Source organism: Nelumbo nucifera, chromosome 1 (assembly GCF_055504915.1).
Source record: "Nelumbo nucifera cultivar China Antique chromosome 1, China Antique-T2T, whole genome shotgun sequence".
Classification (NCBI taxonomy): domain Eukaryota; kingdom Viridiplantae; phylum Streptophyta; class Magnoliopsida; order Proteales; family Nelumbonaceae; genus Nelumbo; species Nelumbo nucifera.
In genome coordinates this window covers 37314274-37341761 of record NC_142649.1, presented here as the reverse complement: position 1 = coordinate 37341761, position 27488 = coordinate 37314274, and the positions used below count along the sequence as shown (strand labels likewise).

The window sequence follows — 27488 nt, the reverse complement described above, 5'->3', positions numbered from 1 at the left end:
AACTGCAAGACAGGAAGGATTAGAGAACCCGGGGTGGCTAACTTGGCGTGGTCGCTCCGATGCTTAAGTTAGTAACTGATTGTGTGCGAGCTGAAGGCTTAAGAGTATGAGAGCTAGTAAGTAGTAAATCGTGCATACCTTGTACCACTGGGGTAGATGCCCTTATATAGTTGAGCTGCCATGGGTCTTACAAAACACCTCCCGCGCTGTTAGGAGTCTGTTCCGCACCGGGAGGTGGATATCATGCTAGCCGATAAGGCTTATCATGTCCGTCCGATCCGGGCAGGATGAGGATAAGACCTAAGGACGTGTGGCGTGATCCCGTGAAGCTCGTAGATAGCTGGCTAGCTTCTAGAAGTTGGTTGGATGTCACCTTGGTAGTTTGGGGCACCACGAGCTGCTCGGACCTTGGTCCTAGCCGAGGTGACCTGTCTTGTTGAGGTGGCAGAAAGTTTTAAGTCGATGTCCAGTCATTAGGTCGTATCCACATGTCCACTGTTTATTAGGTCGGGCCAAATCACCCCTCATCAGGATTTATTGAGCAACTTCGGTTTTCTTCTTTGTTCCTCTTGTATCACCAAAGCCCCAGTTTCCTTTCTCTAAATTGGAGAGATATAATTCAAAGAGAGGTTTTCAAAATCCCCTCTTCTTGAATCCCTTAATTTATAGTGATCCTTTGGGTCTTGCTTGTTCCTCCTCTTATTCCAATGGTGGAGGAAGTCTGCCATGACTCTTTTTATTCTTCTACTCGTTTGGTTCTATGGAGAATCATCATCCAAATCTCTCCAATGGTACGCCTATCCCTCAGATGTGGAGACTGTGGGGCCCTTCTGAAGTTTGTGGAAGAAGCTGAAGAACATGCAGATCTCACTTCTCACTCAAATTTCTCCAATCAACGGAAGTAGTCCCAAATCTCGCCTGCACTACTTGCGGAAACCCCTACCATCCAAAACTGAAAGTGATTTGCATACATAAAGAACTAAGCACACTGATTTTTCTGATAAGAAGATAGAACTAATCATATATGGAGTCCTATGCTAAATTTGGAAACGTCAATTTCATAGGAAAGTAAAGTACATGATGCATCAAGCGAAAGTTACAATAAGAGGACAAAGCTGAACTCTGTATGGAGTGTAATGTGTGCGCATGCTACACATTATTTTTATTGATTTATACATGGTTTTGATGATGATTCTTAATGGATTTTACCCTAATTGAGCTGAATTTCAGGAAATTGGGAATTTGGGACAATTTAGAGTTAAGAGAACATAATACATGGTGATATGGCGGCAAGGGGAGGACTTCGGCCCGCCAATGAGAGAGGCCCAACCGCAGCCCTATGGGAGGCTCCAAAAGGCGGCTGACTTTAGGAGTATTAAAAAGGAGTAGGACTCTCAATTAAAAGCTAAAAAAGAAGAGTATAAAATAAAAAGAAAAAGAGGAAATTAGGGTTCGACCCCTTGACACAAGAACGAAGAGGAAAGTGCTAGGAGAAGGATCAGAAGGCTGCTGAAGGAGAATTGAAGAAGAGGCCGAAGATTGATGCAGAAATTTTAAGTGTCTTCTTCTTTGATTCTGCGAATTCAGTAACCTAGATTCAATTAGGGTTTTTCTTTGTTGAATCTTTCTTTCTTTCTATTAAGCGGACCATGATGGATGTTAATTCAAATTTGTAATTAATATTTTAAGCTGATCCGATTGATAGTGATTCATTCTTGGGATTTCTTGATTAGGGTTTTCGATTATAAGAGTAATTTTGACCAAACTGCTCTTGTTTCTTGGATTATTTAAATTGCTTGAGAAAGGGTTTAGGTAATCAGATCAACTGATCAAGAAAACGGATTGAATGTACTTTAGAGATAATGTGCATGATTCGTTTGGCATTCATTCATCAATAATTGATTTCCTTCGAATTCTTTGTCCTTAATGCATCTATGGCGATAAAATTCTTGATAGAAATATAAGAGTTGTTGCTCATAGATAGAGTGGGTTGTGCTTGAAAGAGGCTGCCCATACAATTAGGAATTAGCCAACCCATGACTGAATTCAACTTTGGTTGGATAGCTTAATGGTATAATTGCTGAACCGGTTCTGTTAGTATTTTCGTGAAGCACTTCCTCTCATTACTTAAGGCGGTTTGATCCAATAATACTTAGGATAATTTGCTAATTAGGAGTTAAGTTTTTTTCTTTGTTTAACCTTTCAGATTGTCAGATAACAAAAGGCTGATTCAGTACTAGTAGTTATTGGATTAATCCATGTGGGAACAATACTCTACTCATCAGTATATTATTTGATCGGCTAGTGCACTTGCTAGTGTAATCTAAATGCATCAGAGTCATATCTTAAATTGAGAGATTATTGAAACCCAATCCATTCTCTACATTTAAGGATATTTAGGTTTTCTCAGATTCTTTCAACTTGAAAAAAAAATTGTTTTCATGACAGAGTATATCATTGTCCTGATGCAAGACAATACAAAACTCCAACTGAAGAGGGCCAACACGATGGATATAGCAACCAAAAAAACAGACCGTGTTGGTTACATTTAACCATCAGGGGATGTGAAACTTTATAAGTATGCTTTCAACCTTGTACTTGTACTTGCCATCCTCTATTCCAAGCCCTCAAGGATTTTCATGTAAGGGAGGTAATGAAGCAGTACTTTTGAAGCTAATCAGTTTAGCTCAATAACAAAAATGTTTGTAGGACCGTCAACAAAAAAAAAAAAAAACATTTGGAAAGAACAGGAAATTGCTTTAACAAAACTCCTAGCTTGTCAACTAAGTTATAAAAGAATATGAATATGGAAAGCAGAAGATCCAAGTCTCTTTGGGTCTACAAGGCGATTTTATTTAAGTGTTCAAGTACCAATGCAACATCCTCAAGAAGATAAATGAAACAAAGACAAGAAATGCCTAGTGTTTGTTCCAAAATGCATTTGTACCACCTTGCCCAAGGGTAGAGGAATAACGGAGGAGAACTTCTGAATTTTCAAGTTGAACCTTAAATAACCACTTGTGGAAAAGAATAAAAAACAATTGGAAGAGAAAATTGGATCTTCATGACCTTCTGTGGCAAGAGGAGAGAGAGAGAGAGAGAGAGAGTGAACAACGAGAATCATAAATTGATCTGAGACAATGGCAAACCAATGGTGATGGTTTGATCTGCGCTCCTTCAGACAGTGACAGATCTCTTTCCCTCTTTCTCTTTCTCTCTCCCCTCCTCTTTCACTTCACTTGTTCCGCCACCACCCCTGCAACTTGCAACGATGGATTTGATAACAACCTCTCTCTCATTCTCGTTGTCTCTTTCTCGTGGACTTGACAAAATGTCTCCCTATCTCTCGTCCTCTCTTTCTCGTGGGCTTGATTTCTTTGTCCCATGGTGGTTGGTCAAGTATCATTGTTTGTTTTCAAGTGTTGCTTTCAACGATGGTGATCATTCTCTCTTTGGATACTTTGTCCCAAATAACAAGCTCTCTCAAATAATGGGTTCTGAAGGCCGGAATTTCACGAGATGCTCCATGGCTTGTAGCGACAAAGAAAACATGATCAGTGGGTGCACCAAAGAGAGAGAAGCGAGCAACCATGGGAAATACAGGTGTTACCATGTCATAAGTGGTCCAGTTGGTTCATAGGAGTGGAATAGACTAGTGTTTCCATATTGTTGGGAGTAGAGAGAGAGAGAGAAGGGTCAGAGTGGAGGAGGATGGAAAGTTAGTTGTCGTTGGTTTGAATAGAGAAGACGGTGATCTTTGCTGGAAAGGGTATTTTGGGTATAATTTAAACTTAAATCAAATACGTGAAGTCACATATAAACGACATGTGATGGAGACTTAACGAGAAGGGAGTTGTGCGGCAATTGTCAGAAACAGTAAGAATACTTTAAGACAATACAGAAATAGTAGGGTATAGTTAGTCAATTTCCTAAACCTTAGAGATAGTTTAAGAAATTTATCCTATAAAATATAAAAGAAAATTTATGACGCGGGAACAATAGGTATAGAGTTTTAACCGATCAAAATCCACCCATGAATTTTGATAAATAATACTTGATTGGCTACCATATTTATGATATCAGTTGATTAATTGATTGGTCAAAAAAATTTCAGATATCATTCACATATCATAGTTATAAATAATTATTAATTGTTTAAAAAATAAAAAATATAATATCATGATATCTTACTATTAATTTTCGCTTAACAGATCTCGTACATGCCACGGGTACCGCTAGTATATACAATAATTACAATAAGTCGTAATGCAAGAATTTTTAACGCGCACAAGACGTTGAAATCGCGAGTCTCTATGAGCACGAGCGAGTAAAATCAGGGTCTATCTTCTCCCTCTCGCGCTCTTTCGCTCGCGTCGGAGGAAAAAAAGGAACAAAAGAAACGAAAGAGAACGAAGAAAGCTAAACAAATTCAAGATTTCCGTTTTATTCTGACTGAGATATTGGCCCTCAACCGCGATGCTTTTCGCAGTTCGATCCTTCTCCCTCCTCGCCTTCTCCCTCTTCTCTCTCTTTGCTTCTCCGGCATTTGCTTCCGAGTCGGATCACAAGGTGAAGTGCACTGTTTGTCTCTATATCTTTTGATCTCCAACCCTAATTAGCTTACTCGGTGAGGAATTTGGTATTTGAAGTTTTGAACTCATACATCTTTTTTTGGGTTTGTCGTCTTTCTTCGATTTGATTCTGTCTTCTTCAGATCTGGGCAATTGTTTGTTTGAGACGGGTCAATTTGTTAATATTTTGGTGATTTGTGTGGAATAATCGTTTCCGTGGCTGTGTATTCGGATGATCTAGCATTTTTTTTTGTTTAGTTGAATCATTCAGCTTCTTGGACTGTGGATCGAAATGGGTTTTCGTGTTTCGACTTCATTATTAACTGTGCGTGTGAATGCAGAGGTCACTTGGTGAATTGGGACTAGTAGTCATCTTTGATTAGCAAGTTAAGACTGTTTATATGGGGATTAGATCTGGGTTAATTTTGGTGTGTGGTCTATAGTTGCAAAAAAAGAATTTATTCTTTTTCGTCATTGGTTTGGACACATTGTTTAGGATCGCTTTTAGGTTCCGTTACTTTCTTTGTTCCTTGTCGTGAAATCCTATTTACATTTTGAAGATTCGGTATCCGTGTTATTTCATAGGTCCTTTCTTCATTCTTTTGGTGCTCACTTGTTAATGAATTCTCCTAGCTTTTATGGTCTCTTTTGTGGTGCATCTTTGTTTCTTTGCATTAGAAAGCTCTTTCTCTGTAAGTTTCAGTGCTAAGTTTTGGGAGGGAGGGGGCTATGATAAGGATTTTGTCCATGCTTTTGAATGCTTAAATCATCATTCAATGATTCAATTGAAATGTGCAACCTTTCTTCGTGATTTTGGTGGTTTTGTTGTGTTGTTGTTGTTGTTGCAACATTGTATTGTACTCTAATTTTCTTTTGAAATTTGAGTTGGAATTTAATTATTTGGGTTCCATGAAATCAAAAAATTTATATGGGAAGTGTTTATTTTGTCATTATATTGGAATCTGCTACTTGCAATATGTTAATCCATCTTTAAAGTCAAATTTCTCAAAAGTCAACAACTTGAGCTGAATTGGAAGCATGGTCGTTGATGTCTGTTTCTCAGTTATATCTTCAGAAAAGTTTTTCTTGTGTTCTTTTCTTCAGGTTTTTCTCTCATGCAAGATGACATGATAAAGACTTGTCCTTTTTGAGGAATAAAATATTCCCATAGATAGTTTAACGTATGTGAACTATAATATGCCTGTAGGAGTTGCATACATGTTTTAATACTTACAAAGTTCCGTACCTAAGTTGTACCCTGGCTGCGCCCAGCAATTTTTACTTTTATTCTTGATCAGAATTTAAATTGAAAGAGAGCTTGCTCCTAGCTAGAGGAGGTATGAATAGGAATGGTCTTTATTGGGGGTTGACAATGTAAGAGTTGTGATGTATGCTTTTTTCGTTTGTTTGATGGGGTTAGTGGGTAATTTATATTGTATGTTTTTTGTATTTCCCTCCTAGTAGGGTCTTCATAACAGCTCTTGTTTTTGCCCTGTTCCCTCTTTCTTTTGTCTTGCCATTCATAGAAATTTTTATGATTGTGTGAGACAGTGGATTTATGTTAGTACATAAACCTGGTTAACCCACTGTAAATCCAGGTCAGTGGGTCATTTTAGACAATTGTTCATTTAAACAAATTTAATTGCATCCATTTGAGTGCTAGAACATTCTAGAATAATATAGTTAAAGACTAAAATGGGTAAAGAAAATGCATAAGGAACATTCTAGAATTCGGGAAACCCAAAGTCCCTATAAACAGGGGTTCCATATCCTAACTTTGGAGATCTTTTTTGGACCTTTAACCATTACAGGCCCCAAACCCAATTATTCTCCCTCTCCTCTGAGCCACCGCTCTTCTCCCTAAATCACCACCTCACTGCCATTCTCTCTCCCTTCACATCACTGACTTCTTTTGCATTCTTCCACAGGAATTCCATGGTTGGTGAACTTCAGCAGCCTGACCCCTCATTGGAGGGTATATACACAACCCCCATTCTCTCTCCCTTCACATCACTGACTTCTTTTGCATTCTTCCACAGGAATTCCATGGTTGGTGAACTTCAGCAGCCTGACCCCTCATTGGAGGGTATATACACAACCCCTTTGGGGGTCCGATCGGTTCCTTTTATCCCTTCCCTATTTTCCCCCGTTCAAATCAACGTTTTCCTTGGACTTTGGGGGTTAGACCATCCTCATCCCTGTTGGCTTACAGATTGATCCAAGAGACCATGCAAAAAGTTATTTTCTCACACTATCCATCATTGTGTTTGAAAAGGAGGGGAAATTTTAACCATCTCATTATTCATTATGAGATGAATAAGGGGGTTATGAACTCATAATGTAGACCTCATAGTCTTGAGTGGCCCTGCCATTTTTTTTATCAGCAACGCAGAATCAAAATTTTATTAATAATGAGAAACGACAAAGTACAACAAGAAGTTGTGAAAAAAGCAAACCCATTTCAGAATTAATCCACAACTGAAACTACAAATATGCCAAAAACATCTGTTGTCTCTGAACTCCTTGCTTAGCAAGACTGTTTGCCAAGCTGTTAGCAGATTGTCTGACCCATCTAACTTGGACATTCATGTCTTTTGCAAGCCATTTAAAGCGCTGGAACTCATTTCTCATCTGCCAAGTCACTCCTTTTTTTCAGCCATCCCACAAATTTTAGAGTCACCTTATCAGCCTATTGGCTCCCATTTCCTTAGCTTTCTCCATCCCACATAGAACTGCTATAAATTCTACTCTGGCTGAACCACCCTGCTCAATTGGGCCTGAGAAGAAGGCATAAATAGCTCCTTCCTCATCTCTAAGTACTCCAATTCCTGAGGGACCCGGGTTACCCATGCTGGAGTTTGCTATATCCCTCCAACTCCTGAAAATGTCCTCCACCTTGAAGTCTGTGAAGAGTTTCAAGGTCTTAATCCAATGAGCCACCCTAAAGGCAATGGTCTCTATCACTGTCTCCTTACTTCTCTCCTCCCCAAAGGTTCTTGAATTTCTTTCTTCCTGCACTGTCCAGATCACTGTGGCTCATGCACATCTCCACAAAATCCCGTCCCGCCCTCCTCTTTTTTCTCCTCAACACAGCAGGGCTAAATGACCACTCCAAACTGGCAGGGGGGAACCGTTTGCAACCATAAAGAGAAAAAAAACCATTCCCAGATGCAAAAACAAAGGGATAGGAGATTATGAACACACCAATTGGGGGACAAGGACCACTTAGGTCTTTTCCTTTGAAGCATGTTACATGTGTTAATGCAGCCATGGACAACCTTCCAACAGAAGGCACTGACCTTAGGGGGAATAGGAGTGCACCAAACGTCTTTAACATGAAAGGAAGGGGAGGAGGGAGTAGAAATAAGAGTTTTAAAGAAGGATTTATAGGAGAGAGGCCCAATAGGGTTAGGGGACCAAACTCAAGTATCTCTACCCTCCACATCAAAGAAAATAGAGCCCAAAATGTTCAACAGGTTGGATACATCAGGGGTTTTCCGACTCTCTAAGGTTTTTGGTAAACCCCAAATTCCAATTCAACCCCAAAGAAGAAGGATGATGTTGGATGAAATCAGCCACAATCCTATCTTTAAGAGTAGAAAGAGCAAAGAGGGAGGGGAAAGCATCCCTCAACGGAGATTCCCCAACCCAAGCATCCTCCCAAAATCTTATCTTGCTGCCAGAAGCCAAATCATATTTTACAAAATTGTGAAAACATGGGAGGATACTATGTATAGCTTTCCAAGGTGTAGCCAGATTAGCTCTATGCAGACAACCAGCATCCCATCCATTCCTTGATTGGCCACGAATACTAGCCACCAAAGTCAGTTACTTAATAGGGCCTGATTTTTTAGGCTCACATTCCCAATACCCAAACCCCCTTTCCCTCAGGGCTGAGATTTTTGCGGTTCTAGAGGGAATAAGAAAGGCAAAGGAGTTGAATATAAGGAAACTTGTGGTTGAAGGTGACTCGCAGGGATGGCTACAAGAGGATAAGGCGGGGTTGTGGAACCTCAGCAATGAAACAGAAAATCTACAAGTGGCTAACAAAGGGAGATGGAAGTGAAGTACAGCTGGGTGAAGAGATCTGCTAACTCTCTTGCAGATGGGTTAGCTAAGCAAGGGGTTGCTTGGGATTCTTTATTTTGGGCAAAGTTGTAATTTCTTCTTTTGCTTTTATGGGGGCTCCTGCCCAACTCAGGGAGTTAAGAAAGTTTATCTCCCTTTCCTTGTAATTAGTTCTGTTTATTATAATGGAAAGTTACTGTTATTGATAAAAAAAACCCAAACACCCTTCTTCCTTCCTTTTCACCACTAGTTCCCATCTTAACAAATGATCTTTCTTCCCCCTTCTCCGGTTCCCAAAGAAAGTCCCTCGTTAACTTTTCAATTCTTTTCACCGCTACCCAAGGCATCCTAAAAACTGACATAAAATAAATAGGAAGATTATCAAGAGTTGACTTAATTAAAGTTATCCTTCCGCCTAAAGAGATATAGTTCCTTTTCCAACCGGCAAGCTTTCTCTCAATCCTTTCCACCGCTGGAGTCCAAAAACTAGTCAATCTAGGGTTACCACCTAAAGGCATCCCTAAATATCTTAGAGGCCACTTTCCACTCTCACAACCCAAAATCTCTACAACCCTAAGCTCCTCTTCTTCCAAATTAATACCAGCTACAAACTCTAATTCCAATTTACACTCAAATTAGACACCTTCTCAAACAAACTAAGCACCGACATCAAATTCTCAATACTCTCCCTACTCTCTCCATCACAGAAGATTAAAATATCATTTGCATACTAGAGGTGAGTCACCACAACCCTATCTCTATCTAATGACCAACCTCTGAACAACTGCAAATAACTGGATCTTGAAGTCAGTTTTCTAAGGACCTCAGCCACCAATGTAAAGAGAAAGGAAGAGAGGGGATCCCTTGTCTTAAAGGTTTGTTACACTTTAGAAAAGAAATGATTTGTTACACAGGACTCAAGTAAAAGATCGAAGCCAGTAACCTTATAATTAAGAGTAGAAAGCATACAAAACTTTTGGCCAGTAACCTCCTAGGTTGTGAGGTGAGAGCTTGGCCCCTAGAGTACCTAGGTATGCCGTTGGGAGGAAGCCCTAGAGCAAAGAGTTTCTAGAAACCAATAGTGGAAAGATTTGCTAAAAAATTAGCATCTTGGAAGAGAAACTATATCTCTTTAGGGGAAAGAATTACGTTGATCAAATCCACCTTAGCTAATTTGCCCACCTATTACTTCTCCACCTTTAGAATCCCAGTGAAAATCGCAAAGCAATTAGAAAAGTTGATGAGGGATTTCTTGTGGGAGCCAGGAGATGAAAAAACAGATCATTTGGTGAAGTGGGAATAGGTGTGTAAACCAAAGGAGCAAGGAGGTTTCGGAATTGGAAACCTGATTAAGAGGAATACAGCTCTCTTAGGAAAGTGGTTATGGAGATTTCCCTTAGAGGAAGACAGGTTGTGGCACAAGATCATTGAAAATGTTCATGGTGTTGCAGAAAAAGGCTGGGATGCAAAACTGGTGCTTCACACTTCTGCAAATTCCCCTTGGAAAGCAATCTTTGAGGTACTACCTACCTTTTTAAATTCTATTTGTTATGATGTGGGATGGGGGAACAAAGTCTTATTTTGGGAAGACCTTTGGCTTGGGGACCTACCACTCGAACTGCAATTCCCAGTACTATACTCTCTAATAAACTTCAAGAACGAACCAATTTCTAGGTTCGGTAGGCCTTCATCACGTGGTTTAAAATGGGATTTCGGGTTCAGAAGGTGGTTGAGGGACAATGAGTGTGAATCCCCTCCCCTGATGGTCACTTCTCCTGTGCTTCTTTCTTTAACCTCCTTATTAGTTTAGAACCCTTAGGGGTAAATCTCCCGGTGGGAGAAATTTGGTGCAAACTAATCCCTCCTAAGGTACACGCTCTATGTTGGGAAAGTTTCCTCGGGAAGTTAAACACCTATTACGTTCTACAGAAAAGAAGGCCAAATAATTGCCTCTCTCTTCATGTATGTCTCCTTTGCAAGGCCAGTGGTGAAACCCTTTCTCATTTATTACTTTCCTGTTCATTTGTAACTTGTATTTGGAACTACTGCTCTCTTTTTGGTTGTAGATGGGTACCCCCTCAAGATGTGGCTAGCCTATTTAACTCCAGTTTCTTAAGGTAACAGAAGAAAAGGGGATGATCTCTATGGAAAATCACAAGAGCAGCCTTGGTATGGACCATTTGGGAGGAGAGAAACCAAAGAATCTTCCAAGAAAAGAGTAGGTCAATGGAGGAAGTGATTGAATCCATATGGATCAGATCTGTACATTGGGCTAAAACTTTGGAGCTGTTTAGAGATGTTTCCACAAATGACTTATTATGGAATGGTCTGAAGTGGTACAAGCAGATACACACAAAGAAGTAGTGATAATGGAATGGAAACCTCCAAGGCCAAACAAATTGAAATTAAATTTTGATGGGAGCTCCTTTGGTATTCCGGGGAGGGCGGGTATAGGGGGAGTTTTCAGAAACCATCTAGGTGCAGTTGTGGCCTTATTCTCTGGGCCAATTGGATTTGGCGACTCGGTTAAGGGTGAGACAATGGCTCTCTTACAAGGACTAAAACTGGCAACACAGATGGGTGTTAGAAAGCTTGAAGTGGAAGGAGATTCCTTATTGGTTATTTCTTGGGCAAAACAAATTAGTTCAGCTCCTTGGAAATATAAATTTGCCTTCAGGGAAATTGACTTCCTTGCAAAAAGTTGTAACACTAGCTTTGGATGGGTAAAAAGATCAGCAAATGGACTGGCAGATATTCTCGCAAAACAGGGAGTGGACAGATCCACTCTATTTTGGGCAATGTTGTAATCTGTAATAGTAAAAAGGGGCATGGTATAATCAGGGTGGCCAATCTGGTTTCTGCTGTATTTGGGCTACTGTGTAGCAGGGATCTGTAAAATTTTTTCAAGCATTAATAAATTACTCATTTTGCTGATAAAAAAAAAACTTTTGGCTAAGAACAACAGAAACTTTATTAGAAGTGCCAACTTTATGATTTAAGATAAAAGTTGAATTTCTCTAGAAGGGATACCCAATCGACATGTCGTGAGTTGAACCTTTTTGTGCTTTGAGGAATCTTAATGCATTATAGTTAAGAATAGAGTATAGACTCAAGCCCAATGAGATAATACTCCAAATGTTGTAAAGCTCTTACCATAGCATATAACTCCTTGTCATAAGTTGAGTAGTTGAGCTTTGCATCACTAAGCTTCTTACTGAAATAAGTAATTGACCTCCTTTCTTGCACCAGAACAGCTTCAACGTCCACTTCAGAGGCATCATATTCCACTTGAAATGTCTTCTCAAAATCAGGCAATGCTAACATAGGATTCAAATAATTAGTCTTCAAGATCTGGAAACTTCTTCAGCCTTCTTAGTCCATCTGAACTAAGAGCTTGTATTTTCTCTTTGTCCACATGAATACCTTCTGTAGACATGACATATCCTAGAAACATCAGTTTATCAGTCATAAAACAACATTTCAGGTTTGCATATAAGGCTCTATTTGGGAGGAGTGCAAATGCAAATATGTAGAGTGCAAATGTAAATTTATGCAGTTCAGGTAAATGCAAAGTTTAGGCTGGTTGGAAGTCCCATTTGTACCATTTTCTGTTTGGCTGGGAGAGAACAAACTAGCGGCACATGTTTGCAGGCATTTGGGAAAACTAATGTTACTGTTGCTTCCCAAAACCAGTTTATGCTGTGGGTTGTCCTTTCCCAGATGGTGTGAAATATGGCGGGATCTCCTTTCCCTTTAATGGTGGAGTTCCAAGGAGAAGAAAGATAGCATACCAGATGTTTTGAAGTGGCTGGTGATAGCACACTGGATGTTCTAAGTTAGCCGTTAATGCCGTTGATCGATTTCAGATGCTACCGGAGGTCGATGGCAAGGTATCCATTGATGCCACTCAATGGTGGACTTCTGTGGAGAAGAAAGATGTTGGGAAGAGAGCAAAGCAGTTTTCTATTTCCATTGATGGAAGGGAGAACACAAGTTTGCTTCCAAAAAAACAATGTACAAGTACACCCCTAAATCGAGGGAAATCCTGACAAGATTGCATATTCCACTCAATTTTTGGGGTTCTTTCACTCTTACCAAACGGCGGGAAAAGTGGCCCGGGGTATGTCTATACATCGATCTGGGTTTTGCATTCTTCCCAAATAGAGCCTTCACTTGTTGACATAGAGAACTTTGAACATTTCATGCAAGTGCTCAAGGTGCTGTTTTGCATCTCTACTATAAATCAGAATGTCATCGGAGTACACCACTACAAACATGCCCATAAAGTTCTTCAAGATGGGTCATGAGTCTCATGAAGGTGCTTGGCGCTTAGAAATGGCATAGCCAACCATTTGTAGAGTCCATCCTTAGTTTTTAGAAGCTGTCATCTACTCATCATCCTCTTTGATCCTAATTTGGTGATAACCATTGTGAAGATCAATTTTGGAGAAGACTTTAGCTCTAGTAAGCTGATCAAGCATATATCTTCAAGATGGGAAATGTGGAATCTATACTTGATTATTATCTTGTTCATAGCCCTATCATCAATGCATATTATTCATGTTCCATCTTTCTCTGGAGTTAAAAAAGTTGGAATAACACATGGGCTTAAGGATTCTCTAATTAGGCCTTTATTCAATAATTCATCCACTTGTCTTTGCAATTCAACATGCTTACTAGGAGGCGTTCTATAATGAGGCAAGTTAGGAAGTGTAGCACTTGGAATGAAATCTATTTGATGTTGAGTGTGCTTTACATGTTATGCTTATGTATTTTAATTTTAGATAATAGGCTTTTAAAACATTTATTTTAAAATTTAAGTTTATAATTTTTATTAATATTATGTTTATTATTTTTTTCGTTTTTTTTGAATTTTCTGACAATTTTGGCATTTTTTTGTATTTTTGCACTATGCTTCAAAAAAGGCGCGCGCCTCGCCTTGCTCCTTGCCTTGGGCGCAAATTGCCCCTTGCACTTTTAAAACACTGAAGCCACTTCTCATCTTCATGGATAATCAACATGCGATGAATGACAAGACCTTTTTGGCATCACATATAGGATCACAATATTGTTCCCTTGTCTCCTTCGTCATAAATTGGCTGTTGTTCTTCTTCAGCTTCTTCAACAAGATTCAATCTAGCTTTTTTCTTTGGGTATTCATAAGAATGATAGCCTCGTTCCCCACATCTAAAGCAGTTGTTGGATGAGGAAACAGTCTTTCCATGTTATTTATTTCCTCCCCCTCATGTGGGTTTGGAGAGCTTGCTGCAGGTGCATACACCTTCTTGGGTTTCTCCTTCATGATCTTCAAAGCCTCTGTCTTCTTGTATGAGCTCCATTTCAGCTTCTATTCTGCCTTTAGAGCTTTCTAGTATGCTTCTTCAAGGGAATGAAGAAAGTGCATTGTAAGCTCAGCTTTAAATTTAACTTCAAACCACTGACATACCTAGCAACAAGCTGGTCATCATTCTAATTCTAGTTGATTCTGCTCATAAGCTTGTAAAATTTTCTTAGATAATCAGAACTGATTGGTCAATTTGCTAGTGTAGCTGATGGAATCTCTGATACAAGGTTTGTAAATAATTCAAGGGAAGGAGCTTCTCATCAAGTCTTACCTTCATTTTAGCCCAAGTATTGATCCTTAGGATGCCCCTTCGATCTCTACTTATTTGGTATTTGCTATCAAATCAAAGCATGACTCTTTAGCTTTTATTGCAACAAACTGCACGAATCTCATCAGTGAGATTATTCCATTCAAAGCAGGCTTCAAGAGAGACTATCCAATCACAATATTCATTTGCATTGAACCTTTCTTCAAAGACAGGAACATGAACTTGTTGAATAATTCTATCTGCATTTCAAGAGCATTGGACAATTGATCCATATTCCATTGATCAACAATGGTTGGATGTGGAACAGAGCTAAGAGACGAGGAATGAGCTTCATCAGCATAATCAAAGCTTTGTGAGCTTCTTCTCACTCTAAGTTCAAGAGGTTGGAATTTTGTGGAGAAGATCTTGCATCATCTCATGGAGAACTTGATTTGAATGTCACGACATAGCCAACTCAGGTGTTATTGATAGTTAGACAACATTTCTTCTTCTTTCAATATCTCTCCCTCCAGAGAACTCTTATTGAAGTGTTTCTTTTATGAATTAAAACTAGAGAGAGTGAGCTTTCAAACCACCGATAGAACGCCTCAAAATGAGTTCGGAATCACATTAAAAGATGGTGGAGAATTCCAATGACGAACCGGCATCATATTAAGAAAAAGTTTTCTAATATCAACTTGATGCTTGCCAGGAGCAAGCCCACAAAATAGGCTAGAGAAGACCTGCAATGGGGATGAAGAACGACAAGAAACCAAGAGATATTTGCCAAAAAGGATGGGATAACCTGGGATGCCCACTTAACTAGGGACAGTGGATGTCACTGATGCTGCTAATCGTAGATGTCACTCAATGCGACCAAGCCACACACTTGATTTGATGGAGGGATCATCTCTACGGTAAGAGAACTTGCAAAGACAAATTTTCAGAACTAAAGACCTTCTCTTGCTTCATTTCATTGAGTATTTATAGAGATTACATAGGAGATAACATGCAGCAACTACATTAAATGCTTTGTCTGCCACTACCTAGATGGCTGAGACTAATTTGAATTGGGCCAATGAATGCAGAACACAATTCACTAACTAAACTGATATTTAAGACTTCTAATAAACAACAACCAACTACTAAATATTAATGCTAAATGAACACATAACCTGCCATGTAGGATACCACATTGGTGCCAACGTGCATGTGCCACATGCTGCTATATCACATTAGGGGTGAATTTGAGTCGAGCCAAGCCGAATATCTGGCTATTCGAGCTTGGATTGGTAGAAAAACAGGAGGCTTGAGTTTGGGCTCAAGCTCGATTTGAGCTAGAATCATGTTTTCGAATTCAGCTTGACACAAATGCTCATATGTTTTCAAGCTCAGCTTGGTTCGAGCTCGATAATGAGTCAAGCTTCATATATAAAATGAAAAAAATTATACATGTTAGAAATTATACGTATAAAAAGATAAAAATTATACATATAAAAGATTTTATATATAAAAATTATACATTTAAAAAAAATATTTATTATTAAACATATATTAAGTTAAAAATATTATGTATAATTAAGCTTGATTAGGCTCATGAGTTTCACAAGCTGAGCTTCATTAGGCTTAAGCTCAGCTTGAAGCTTGGTTTAGATTAAGCTGAATCGAGCTTCTCATGACCGGGCTTGAATAACTTGTAAAAGGCTTGGTTCATGTCCACCCCTTCACATTTCTGAATGAAGGACCTAGATTTCGCTCTCCGCCTCTCCCCCTCTTTTTGATCTAAACCTTGCTACCCACTTTTTTCTTTCTCCTTTCTCACCTCTACCAACCTACTCTGTCACCAACTTCCCTAAAACTACAAGGTCCTAATCCTTGTTGGAGGAGGGTACATAGTGCAGCCAGCCCCTCTAGGGTCTGGCCATTTCTCTTCTTCCAGACCAATCTACCCTGTTGCCAAATCCTTGGACGTTGGAAACATGACCAGAGTGACCTTGTCCATGACATTACACTAACACTGTATACTTACAAAAAAAGGGGTCTAAAATGTTGCCTAATATTACTTAGGGAGTTGGTAGAGATAGGATGGTGCTCACACACCTTAAATTCTTTTTATGATATCATCCTCTTTTGTGAGGCTAGAGGATCACAATGAATTAAGAATCTAAGGCTGTTGGTGGAACTTTTCAAAGAGCTCTCTAATTTGAGGATTAATCTGGATAAGAGCTTCTTATTAGGGATAAATGTTGAAGAGGGTTTACTATATTACCTTCTATGCTGAAGTTTTTGGATGTTTTGTCATGCCTTGGCTTATTAGTTATTTATGTCTCTCTTAGGTGCAAATCCAAAAGATAGTAATTTATGGAATCCGTTCCTAGGAAAATTTTGAAACAATCTGGATGTATGGAAGAGAAATTATGTCTCTTTGGGAGGTGGGATCAATGTTTTAAAAGCGCAAGGCGCAAAAAAAGTGCAAGGGCCAATTTGTGCTTGAGGTGCAAGGCGCAAGGCGAGGCACACGCCTTTTTGAAGCAAGGCACAAAACTACAAAAAATGTCAGAAAATTAAAAATGCAAAAATTTCAAAAAAAATAATGTTAATAAAAAAAATATAAAACTTAAATTTTAAAATAAATGTTTTAAGAAACCTATTATCTAAAAATACATAAACATAACATGTAAAGCATATTCAGATGAAAATTTAAAAATAAAAGCAAACATATAAAGCATTTTCAAGCATGTAAAACCCACAATCTCTTTTTTTCCTCAATTGCATTACTTCAAGTAGCTAATGCGATGTAAAACATATTGCATTCTTGATTCTATGAGTCGTCCACGCCCCTCAAGGCAAACCCGAACAAATCCATGTTAGGGTCTTAAATTCTTATTTCTCACATAAAAAATAATGATTTTATAACTTTAATTGCCTTTTAAGGAGATATTTTATTAGAATGAATGAATGAACAACATTAGCAAATATGGGGTTCTGGGAGCTTTTGTGAGTGAGCGAAGCATCAAGTGCACGCCTAGGTGCATCAGGCGTCTACCTTTTGAAAGGGGTGCGTCTAGGACCTGGGCGAAGCGCATACCCTAAAATGTGCCTCGCCTGTGTGCCTGAGGCGCGCCTTTTAAATCATTGGGTGGGATTACCCTCATCAAGTCCACACTATTGAATCTTCTTGTGTATCACCTCTTAGTGTTTGAGATTTGGCAAGCAGTGGCAAGGAAAATGGAGATGATAATTAGAGACTTCTTATGGGAGCTAGGGGTTGGGGAAAAGGATAATTTGGTAAAATGGGGAATAGTATGTCAAAGGAAAGATCAATTGATCAAGGGGTTTGTGTTTAGGAGATTAGGGAGATGATGGAACATAGTGTTATTAGGGAAAAGGTTGTGGAGGATGCCTATTGAAAATGATAAATTGTGGCATAAAACGGTGGTTAGTATACATTGTTTGAATTTATCAAAAAAAAAAAAAAGTATACATTGTTTGGGGGACAATGGCTAGAATGCTATAATATCTATTAGGTTATTATGAGCTTAACCTTGGAAGTCAATCCATGGTATTCTCCCTACTTTTATTATTGCATCAAGTGTAATCTTTGTTTTGGTAATAAAATTAGGCTTTGGAAAGATTTATGTGTAGGGGAGGCAACTTTGAAAGATAGTTTTATTTCCTTGTTTTTACTCCGTTCTTTCAAATTGGAGCCTATTTCTATATTTTCTAGTTGCTACCCCCTCTTCTTCAAAGGTTTTGTTTACGACTTGGGTTTTAGAAGAGGCATTCATGATTTGTAACTTCCCACCATTATCAACTCATTGCAAACTTTGGAAGGGGTTTTCTTGGGTAATTTCGTATTGCCCTTAGCAAAATGGGGAAATATTGAAGGAATTTCGTAAATATTGCCAATATTGCAAACCATGGAAGATATAAATCACTTGTTGAGGTGGCCTGAAGCTTTTAAGAGGATAGAAGATGTGGGGGTGGTTAGAGGTCTAGTGATAAGAGTGCCTCCTTACTTTGTAAGTAGGGTTTAAAGTATCGGTACACCTCGATACGGTGGAAGGGGTATTGGTACTTTGAACCCAATGCTTGATTTTTCTTCTCATTTTTTTTTCAAAACTTGTTTGGTTGGTCTAAGGCCTTTCTACCCCCTGAAATGGTTTTTGACCCCAAAAGATTTAAATTTTGCATAGACAGGTCACTAATACGATACGATACAGGGCATATGTGTCGAAATTTTGAACCTTGCTTGTATGTGGTTGTTACTCATCCAGTTGGAACCTCAGAGCCTGTGACATTCTATCATCAAGAGCAAATATGGCATTCAACAGAATGATTGAGACCAAGTGTAGCATCTTGGATCACTCAAAGAAACCTAGGAATCATTCATAGGGACTGTAGGGTCTTTGGAATCACACATAGACCTGTTCATGGGCCAGGCTTTGCCTCTTTATAAAGAAAAACGAATAGGCCCAAGCCTGAGCCTGACTTGAACAGATATTTTATAATATATTAATTATATTTTATTAATAATATATTATATATTATATACTTTTTTGCTACTAATATTATTATTACATAATATATAATATATATAATTAATATATGTTATATTTTTATTATATATAATATCATCAAGTCAGGCTCGGGCTCAGGTTTGTCTTTTTTGAGAAAGCCCAAGCCCGACCCTACAGGCTTAAAAATTTGTCAAGGCCCGATATACAACAGGCCGGGGCGGGTCAGGCCAGGCCAGCCTGTCTGGCTACCCGGCCCATGAACAAGTCTAAAAGTCACACAAGTAGAAAATAAACTCAAAAGTCATTTTTCTTGTTTGCAACTTTACGTATATACATCAAAATATCAAACTATACAAGGTCAGCGAAATGCCTTTCTAAACTAGGAAAATTCTGCCACTCATAAACTAGCTTAAAGATAACTAAATATCTATTAAACTACTTAACTAACGACTCTACAAACAACTGAAATATGACAAGATAAATCAAACTAATAGGCTGTATCTTACATATTTGTAAATGATCAAAATGCCACAACAATAATGAAATGACCAAAATATCTCTGCTGTCTAACATTACTTAAGTAAATAAAAAGTCCAGGAATTCCAAGTTTTGACTCTTTGGCTTCTGCATCACCAGCACATTGTCTGATATAGCAATTATAGACTTACAACTGTCTAACAGAATTTTCATTTTAGATATATGTCTATCACTTATTTTTTGGTAAGTGGTTTATGTCATTCAGATGACACACTAGGTGCACATGTCCATTTTAACCACCTGTCTCTAATCTATGGGCAGTATCCTCTTTAATTTCTCATTTATTATAGATGGATCAATCTAAGGTACCAGAAAATTGAATAATTTGGGCTATCCCCTGATCATCGATCTTAATTGCATCACCACTCTTGCTAACGTTTTTACTAAGTTTGCAATTCATGTTTTCTGTTCAGAAACTTTGTTATTCAGATGGTTTAGTGAGTTCCGAAATGACCCAAGAATTTTCCATGAAGCAAAGTATAAGTTTCTTCATTCTTGGACCACTGGAAATTTCATTTTTTTCTTGGTAATTTGAATTTTAGTATTTTGAGTTTTTTTTTTGGTTTAAATTGCTTTCCTATTTAGTTGTGTCTTAGGAGTAGGTTAATCATATTGAATGGTCAAATTAGTTTTTAGTCTTATTAGAAAGCTTTTAGTATTTAGGAAAGTTGAAGATGTTGTCATGCCACTATCCTTTCAGCCTACATTTTAAGGGTCAAAGTTTGTGTTTTTTTGTGATTATGATGGTTATGAGATATGTTATTTGGTTATCTATATAATGAGACCATCATCTTGTAAATGTGACCTATTTTCAATGATTTATGACCATTTTTATTCACAGGGTTAAAATATGTCTTATGTATTTGTACCTTATTTATAGCCAGAAGAGCAGATTTCTTGTAAATCATATATATAGGATTCATGTGAATATCTCTAATGTCTGCATGTGTATCTTAATTTTTCTACCATATCTATCATGTATCCGAAACTATCCTGATATGTCTCTTAAAATTGCCATTTTGATTATCTTTGCATTTCTGGTACTTTGAATTTGATGAGTAAAACGTATTATCTGGTTGGATTTTGCTAAAAGTGTGAGGTGACTGCCTGCAGTATCAACAAGATGATCTGGTTACACTTTGGGTAAATAAAGTTGGTCCTTATAATAATCCACAAGAAACATATAACTATTACAGCCTTCCATTCTGCCAACCACCTGGCAATGCTGCTCATAAGTGGGGTGGCCTTGGTGAGGTGCTCGGTGGAAATGAACTCATTGACAGCCAGATTGACATAAAGTTCCAGAGTAAGTAGACCTTCTTTCTGTGTCATGTTTTCAAATATGTTTAAGAAGCAATAAATGAATTATTTGACCACATCATTTGTCTATCTTTTCCTTGTAGAAAATGTGGACAGAGCTACCATTTGTGAACTTGAACTGAATGCAGCAAAGGTTAAACAATTCAAAGATGCAATTGAAAATACATATTGGTTTGAATTTTTCATGGGTATGTCGTTCATTGGTTTTGCTCCTTTACTGCCTGGATCCCTTTATGAATATGCTTTTTAAGTCTACATGTTTATTTGTCTGTAATGAGTTTCTTTTGTGTTGATTATATTCTTTTTTGGAGCTCTTACCTATTTGTCTTTCCCTCTCCTAACATGGCACCATTTTATGATGAGACCCATCCAGATGATCTGCCTTTATGGGGTATGCACATTTATTAACTCTATTGAGTAATTTTGAGTCTTAAGATAGTTTTATATGATTCATTAAATTATGCTATTGATGCTCAGGCTTTGTTGGTGATCTGCATCCTGATAAAAACAGCGAGAGTGGCAAGCATGTGCTCTTCACACACAAGAACATTGTTGTCAAATACAATAGAGATCAGGTCATGGATTCTGATATTTCTGGTGGATCATGTATTTCAATTTTTAGGACATACCCTTGGTATTAAATTTGCTTCTTGTTCTTGCAGATTATTCATGTTAATCTCACTCAAGAAACCCCTAAACCCTTGGAAGTGGGAAAGAAATTGGACATGACATATTCTGTCAAATGGATTCCAACAAATGTCACTTTTGCACGACGTTTTGACATTTATCTAGACTACCCTTTCTTTGAGCACCAGGTCAATAATGGTCGTGAGTGCATGTTTAGTTGATTTGTTTTCTCTGAGTTGATAGATGTGCTGTGCTTTCATTTTTGGCAATCTGAACTATTTAGTAGCAGTTGTTGCTTCCGTTTTCACAATACGTTGATTACTGTTACTTTCAGGATTTGAGGAGCTATTTAAGATGAATTTTTAATTCAATGTTTTTATGTCATTTTTATACCTACCTGTAAGAACTTTGATTTTTGAAACCACTAAATGCTTCCCCTCTGCAGATTCACTGGTTCTCCATTTTCAATTCATTCATGATGGTTATCTTCCTCACTGGTTTGGTCTCAATGATATTGATGAGAACTCTTAGAAATGATTATGCAAAATATGCACGAGAAGATGATGATCTGGAGACTCTGGTGACCATATTATCCTTCTCACTCTGTATTCTTAATACTGTTTATTTGGTTTTGTTGAATTATCCTTTTTTTCCCCATCTTCGATTGCTTTAGGTAGTGATAATAGCTCAATGGTTGGTGACTTTTCTCCCTGCCCTCAGGAAAGAGATGTAAGTGAGGAATCAGGTTGGAAACTTGTCCATGGGGATGTTTTTCGGCCTCCACACAACTTGGTTCTACTATCAGCACTTGTTGGCACAGGTGCTCAACTTGCAATGCTTGTTCTCCTTGTCATCTTATTGGCGATCATTGGGATGCTCTATGTTGGGTATGTAAGGATTTATTCCTTTATTTTGTGCCAGTCAGTTCTGTTGCCTAGTTGCTTTGATGGAATAGAGTTGGTTCCATTGTTCTTTCTTGTTTTTCTGCTTTATTTTTTTCCCATGTTAACTTTATCTCATTAGTTTGGTTCAAATGATTAATTGTGATGCTAAATCTGTTGCTTAGTCGTGGAGCAATTGTGACAACTTTCATAGTATGTTATGCTCTTACATCGTTCATTTCGGGCTATGTGAGTGGTGGACTCTACTCCCGCAATGGTGGTATGTTCTTTTTTTCAATCGTTCGATTATCCTCTTTTGCTTTTGTTTTTAAGACCAATGATTTTTTTCAGTTCCATTTAGGTGTATTTTATCATGCAGATAGTTTTCTCTTCCATTGCCGGCTTATGCTTTCAATGTAAGTAACCGAATTCTTATGTCTTAATGTCAGGTAAAAACTGGATAAAGTCGATGATTCTCACAGCATCTCTTTTCCCATTTATGTGCTTTGGCATTGGTTTCATACTAAACACAATTGCCATATTCTATGGATCCCTAGCAGCTATTCCTTTTGGCACAATGGTTGTTGTGTTTGTAATTTGGGCTTTCATCTCTTTCCCTCTTGCACTTCTTGGTACTGTTGTTGGAAGGAACTGGAGTGGTGCTCCAAACAATCCTTGCCGTGTGAAGACCATTCCACGTCCTATCCCTGAGAAGAAATGGTATCTTACACCTTCTGTTGTCTCTCTAATGGGAGGTCTTCTTCCATTTGGCAGCATCTTCATTGAGATGTATTTTGTATTCACATCCTTCTGGAATTACAAGGTAAATGTTATATCTACCTTTCTTTATGAATATGAATATTGGGGATCATTTTCATGAAAATTTCTAGCACTTACATGCAACTGCTCTTTCTACTTGAGTTGTTTAGTGAAGTCTAAAGGACCAATAATTCCTGTTTTTCTTTCTGTTTTTTTTTTTTGATAAGTAGAGAATTATTTTATTAGAGGAAACTAAGCATTACAGTATTCAAGGCCAAAGGAGAGGTCTAAGGTGCAACCTCTCCCAAACAACAATGTCCAATTTTAACCAAGTCTAAAACAAATGACTCTATCAACCCTTTACTTGGCTAGAGTGTCTGGCGTTCCATTAGCCAATCTCCTTTCCCATTGGAATTTTAAAATCATATTGCTAGTGAGCAATATGATTAGAGGAAACTAAGCATTACAGTATTTTATTAGAGGAAACTAAGCATTACAGTATTCAAGGCCAAAGGAGAGGTCTAAGGTGCAACCTCTCCCAAACAACAATGTCCAATTTTAACCAAGTCCAAAAGAAATGACTCTATCAACCCTTTACTTGGCTAGAGTGTTTGGCGTTCCATTAGCCAATTTCCTTTCCCATTGGAATTTTAAAATCATATTGCTAGTGAGCCATTTAAAAGTCTTCATTTCCTCCCAATAAGCCCATATTACTGCTTTTGGATTGTGTTACCAGCCCATCACCAGTGTAGGGTCCCCTTTAATGATCAACTTATTACAGCAAAAGCTCAGCTGTAGCCGAGTCTGCTACACTAACCGGACCTGAAAACAATGCAGCAATTCATCCTTTCTTGTTTCTGAAGACACCCCTATACCTGCAGGCCCTCGGTTACCTTGGTTGCTCCCATCAAAATTGAGTTTGATAAAATATTCTTCAGGTGGAGTCCAAGAATAGTAATTTTATGCTTTCTTGATGAACTTTTTTGCCACTGGACCCCTATTCCTCCAAATATCACCTGTGAAAAGCTGTGAGATGTCCATTGTTTTAGCCCAATGTATATCACCCTTGTTACCATGCACTCCATCGCCACTTTCACACTTCTCTCTTTCTAGAGGAAAATTCTTGCATTCCTTTCTTCCAAATAATCCATATTTGAGCTGCCCTTGTGCATTTCCAAAGAATTTTACCACTTCTCTTGGACCATCTATTAGTGGAAGGATCAAATAGCATAGATAACTCCAGCGCGAAGTCCACCTGCACCCAAATAAAGAAAAGAACCTTTCCCAAATTCTTGCAGTAAAGGGACAGTAGATAAAGAGGTGGTAACAGCTCTCCTCATTAGCTTTACAAAGGATTTACCGGTTTGAAGACGAACAAAGAAGAGGCCTTCACTTTTGTAGATTATCTGCAGTACTAATCTTCATATACAAGACTTCCCAACAAAGGGCACTGACTTTAGGGGAGATAGGTTTGCACCAGATTGAAAAAATTGTGGGGAAGGAGAACATAAAGTAGAGAAAAAGAAGCACAAGTGATAGACCCATTAGGATGAGGAGACCAAATACATCTATCAAGATTTGATGGGTCCAACCAAACCTTTTCAAGAATTTGCAATAGATTGGTCACAGAAACTAACTCTAACTCATGCTGATAAAAAATAAATAAATAAATAAAACTAACTCTTAACTCATAATCTCTCAAACTCTTTTTGAAACCCAAATCACAAGAAATACCATTAGAAGGATAGAAAGAAGAAAAAAACACCAAAATTGATTCCTTTTTAAATGAAGAAATAGAGTACAATGAAGTGAACAGATCCCTGAGTGCACCATTCCCAACCCAAATATCTCCCCAGAAAAAAAAAAAAAAATTCTTGGAACAAGCATCGTACCATAAAATGCTGAGAAGCTGAGGAAAGAAGCCAAGGAAAGATACCATACCCTACGACCTTCAGCTGGCTGAAGAAAAGAGGTAAAAGTTAAAGTGGAGATGTGCTCAGACTGCTTTGATTTGGACAGTATGGGAGGGATGTGGAGGTAGTGTGGAATGTGCTTAAGTAGGGCTATACATTGGACCAAACCATTAGACCTTTTCTCAGATTTCTCTTTTGATTATATATGGCGAAATTGGGAAGCTGTAGTAAGAAGTTCTGTTAGGAAGGATAAACCAATTGCAGTCTGGACCCCCCCCGGAAGGTTTTTTTAAACTAAACTTAGATGGCTGTTGGTAGTCAAGGGTGACTCAAAGCTGAAAGAACCAGAAACAGTGGTTTAGAAATATAGGGATTTTATGAAAGGATTTAAATGGATAATCAGTGATGACAATTATTGTTCAATGGGAAAGGAGGTCTGCAATTGGGTTGGTATTTTTTTTTTTTTTGCAAAACAGGGGGTGCATAAAGTCTGATTTATTTGTGGCTCAAATGTAATTCTGTTTGAAATACCATGAATGCTCTCCACCATCTTGTACCACAATTTCTCCCTCTCAGGAGGCCACCTCCACAACCATTTACCTAGAAGAGCTAAGTTCTTCTTTCCCACATTACCTGACCCTAAGCCTCCATACCTTCCTCTTTCACACTATTTCTCATTTTAACTAGATAGTCCTTGTTCCTTTCCCTCGGCTCCCACAAGAAATCCCCCATGACCTTTTCCTAATTTCAAAACCTTCTTCTGAGGCATCTTAAACATAGAAAGGTAGTAGATTGACAAATTTTCAGGAGTGGATTTTATTAAGATTATTCTACCCCCTAAAGAAATCCCCCATGACCTTTTCCTAATTTCAAAACCTTCTTCTGAGGCATTTTAAACATAAAGGTAGTAGAATGACAAATTTGCAGGAGTGGATTTTATTAAGGTTATTCTACCCCCTAAAGAAATATTGCTTCTCTTCCATACTGCCAACCTTTTTGCACACCTTTCTAGAATTGAGCTCCAGAATATACTCTCCTTGTATTATCTACTAGGGGCATATCAATGAAGTCAATGGCCAAGAGGAAATAGAACAACCTAGTGAGCTTGCAATAGTGCTTAGGACATTATCTTCTATTTCACCCTTTTTTTTATAAGTAAAAAGATAAGTTTCGTTAATAGAGAATTAATGCAGTTACAAGCTTCCCATGGAGAGGCACGAGCTGCGTCCTCTCCTAACAGCAGGAAGAAAGACAAAAGGAAAACAGATTCAGTCTACAACTGAGCCCAATATAAACTTTCCCTGTTTACCCCTTGCTTTGCAAGACCATCAGCCATAGAGTTTGCTGATCTCCCCACCCATTTTATTCTCACTGTCAAACTCCTTGTCAGGCAGTTGAATTTTTTAATTTCATTCTTAAAATACCACACTATAGAGTCCGGGTTTTGTAGCCATCCCACTACCACCTTGGAGTCCCCTTCTATTATCAATTGTTCCACACCTATCTGCACAGCTAGCTGTACTCCCTGGATAGCGGCTGCAAGTTTCGCCTTAGTAGAGTTTCCAACTCTATTTCACTCCTATGGATGAAATAGAGTTTCCAACTTCTATTTCACTCCTATGGGTGAAGTAGAGTTTCCAACTTCTATTTCACCCTTTCCATGCAACTTTTATCCAAATTTATCTTCAGATCCGAAATTTTCTCAAACAATTTCCCATGCTCAAAAAGCATGGGAAATAGGGATCAAAAAGTTGGTGATTGAAGGAGACTTGAAGGTGATCTTAAGTTGGATGGAACAAAACGACAAGGTTCCTTGGTATTTCAGAAATGATATAAAAAAAATCAAAATGTTTTCAAAAGACATGATGGTGATTCAACAGTGTGTTCCTAGATCAGCTAACAACTTAGCTGATCATTTAGCTAAGCAAGGGGTTAATAAAAGGGTTTGCTTTTGGTCTCAATTGTAATTATAAGGATTGTTCTCATTGTCATCTTAAGATATTTCTAGGCTAGCCCAGGCTACTCAATCTTGTAACTTTTTCATATGTTTTAATAAAAGCTGTTCTTCTGATGCTGATAAAAAGAAAGATTCATCGCCTTTTGTAAGTCCTCACCTTCAGAAAAACTAATTTAATCATCCACAAATAGAAGGTGGGTAACTATAGTGTTATTACTACCACTCTAGAGATCAGTCTGCTAAAGGCTTCTCTGCTATCAAAGTTGAAAGGAAAGGGGACAATGGGTCACCTTGTTGAAGTCCCTTTGTGAGTTGGTAAGAAATCCTTAATTACCACATTAACCAAAATTGAATAGTGACAAGTTTTCGAGCAACCGTCCAACCATTTATAACTTACTCCAAATCCACACCATTTCATTACCTTGAGGAAAGACCAATCCACCAAATCATAGGCCTTCTCAAAGTGAAGCTTACACACAGATCCTTTATTCCTTGATCTTTTTATCTCCTCCACACATTAGCTATCAAATTTTGACCAGTGGTCTGTCTCTCATGAACAAAGGCCCCTTGAAAATTTTGGCTTATTAAAGAGGAACTTGTGAGCCTGAAATATCTTGGCTGAATAACTTCTGGCTTTTTCGGAATTAGAGCTAGGAATTTAACATTAATAGCTAGGGTGACAAATGTTTCTCTGTAAACTTGCTTTTCCTAGTGTCTCAAAAGCAAACTTGCTTTTCCTAGTGT

At 38.2% G+C, this 27488-nt stretch overlaps 1 protein-coding gene and 1 pseudogene across 1 annotated transcript in view; one reads left to right on the top strand and one right to left on the bottom strand.

Moving 5' to 3' along the window:
* Positions 1-2416: 2416 nt before the first annotated feature.
* LOC148803124 (uncharacterized) lies at positions 2417-3299 on the bottom strand (annotated as a pseudogene).
* Positions 3300-4275: 976 nt separating this feature from the next.
* LOC104608325 (transmembrane 9 superfamily member 1) overlaps positions 4276-27488 on the top strand; it is a 28054-nt gene continuing 4841 nt past the window's right edge. The window contains exons 1-10 of the mRNA XM_088896420.1: positions 4276-4569; positions 20401-20593; positions 20691-20795; positions 20981-20998; positions 21085-21182; positions 21270-21422; positions 21680-21814; positions 21955-22121; positions 22301-22395; positions 22565-22938. Coding sequence (XP_088752546.1) covers positions 4477-4569; positions 20401-20593; positions 20691-20795; positions 20981-20998; positions 21085-21182; positions 21270-21422; positions 21680-21814; positions 21955-22121; positions 22301-22395; positions 22565-22938 — 1431 coding nt within the window. The 5' untranslated portion in view covers positions 4276-4476. The remainder of the gene's footprint in view (positions 4570-20400; positions 20594-20690; positions 20796-20980; positions 20999-21084; positions 21183-21269; positions 21423-21679; positions 21815-21954; positions 22122-22300; positions 22396-22564; positions 22939-27488) is intronic.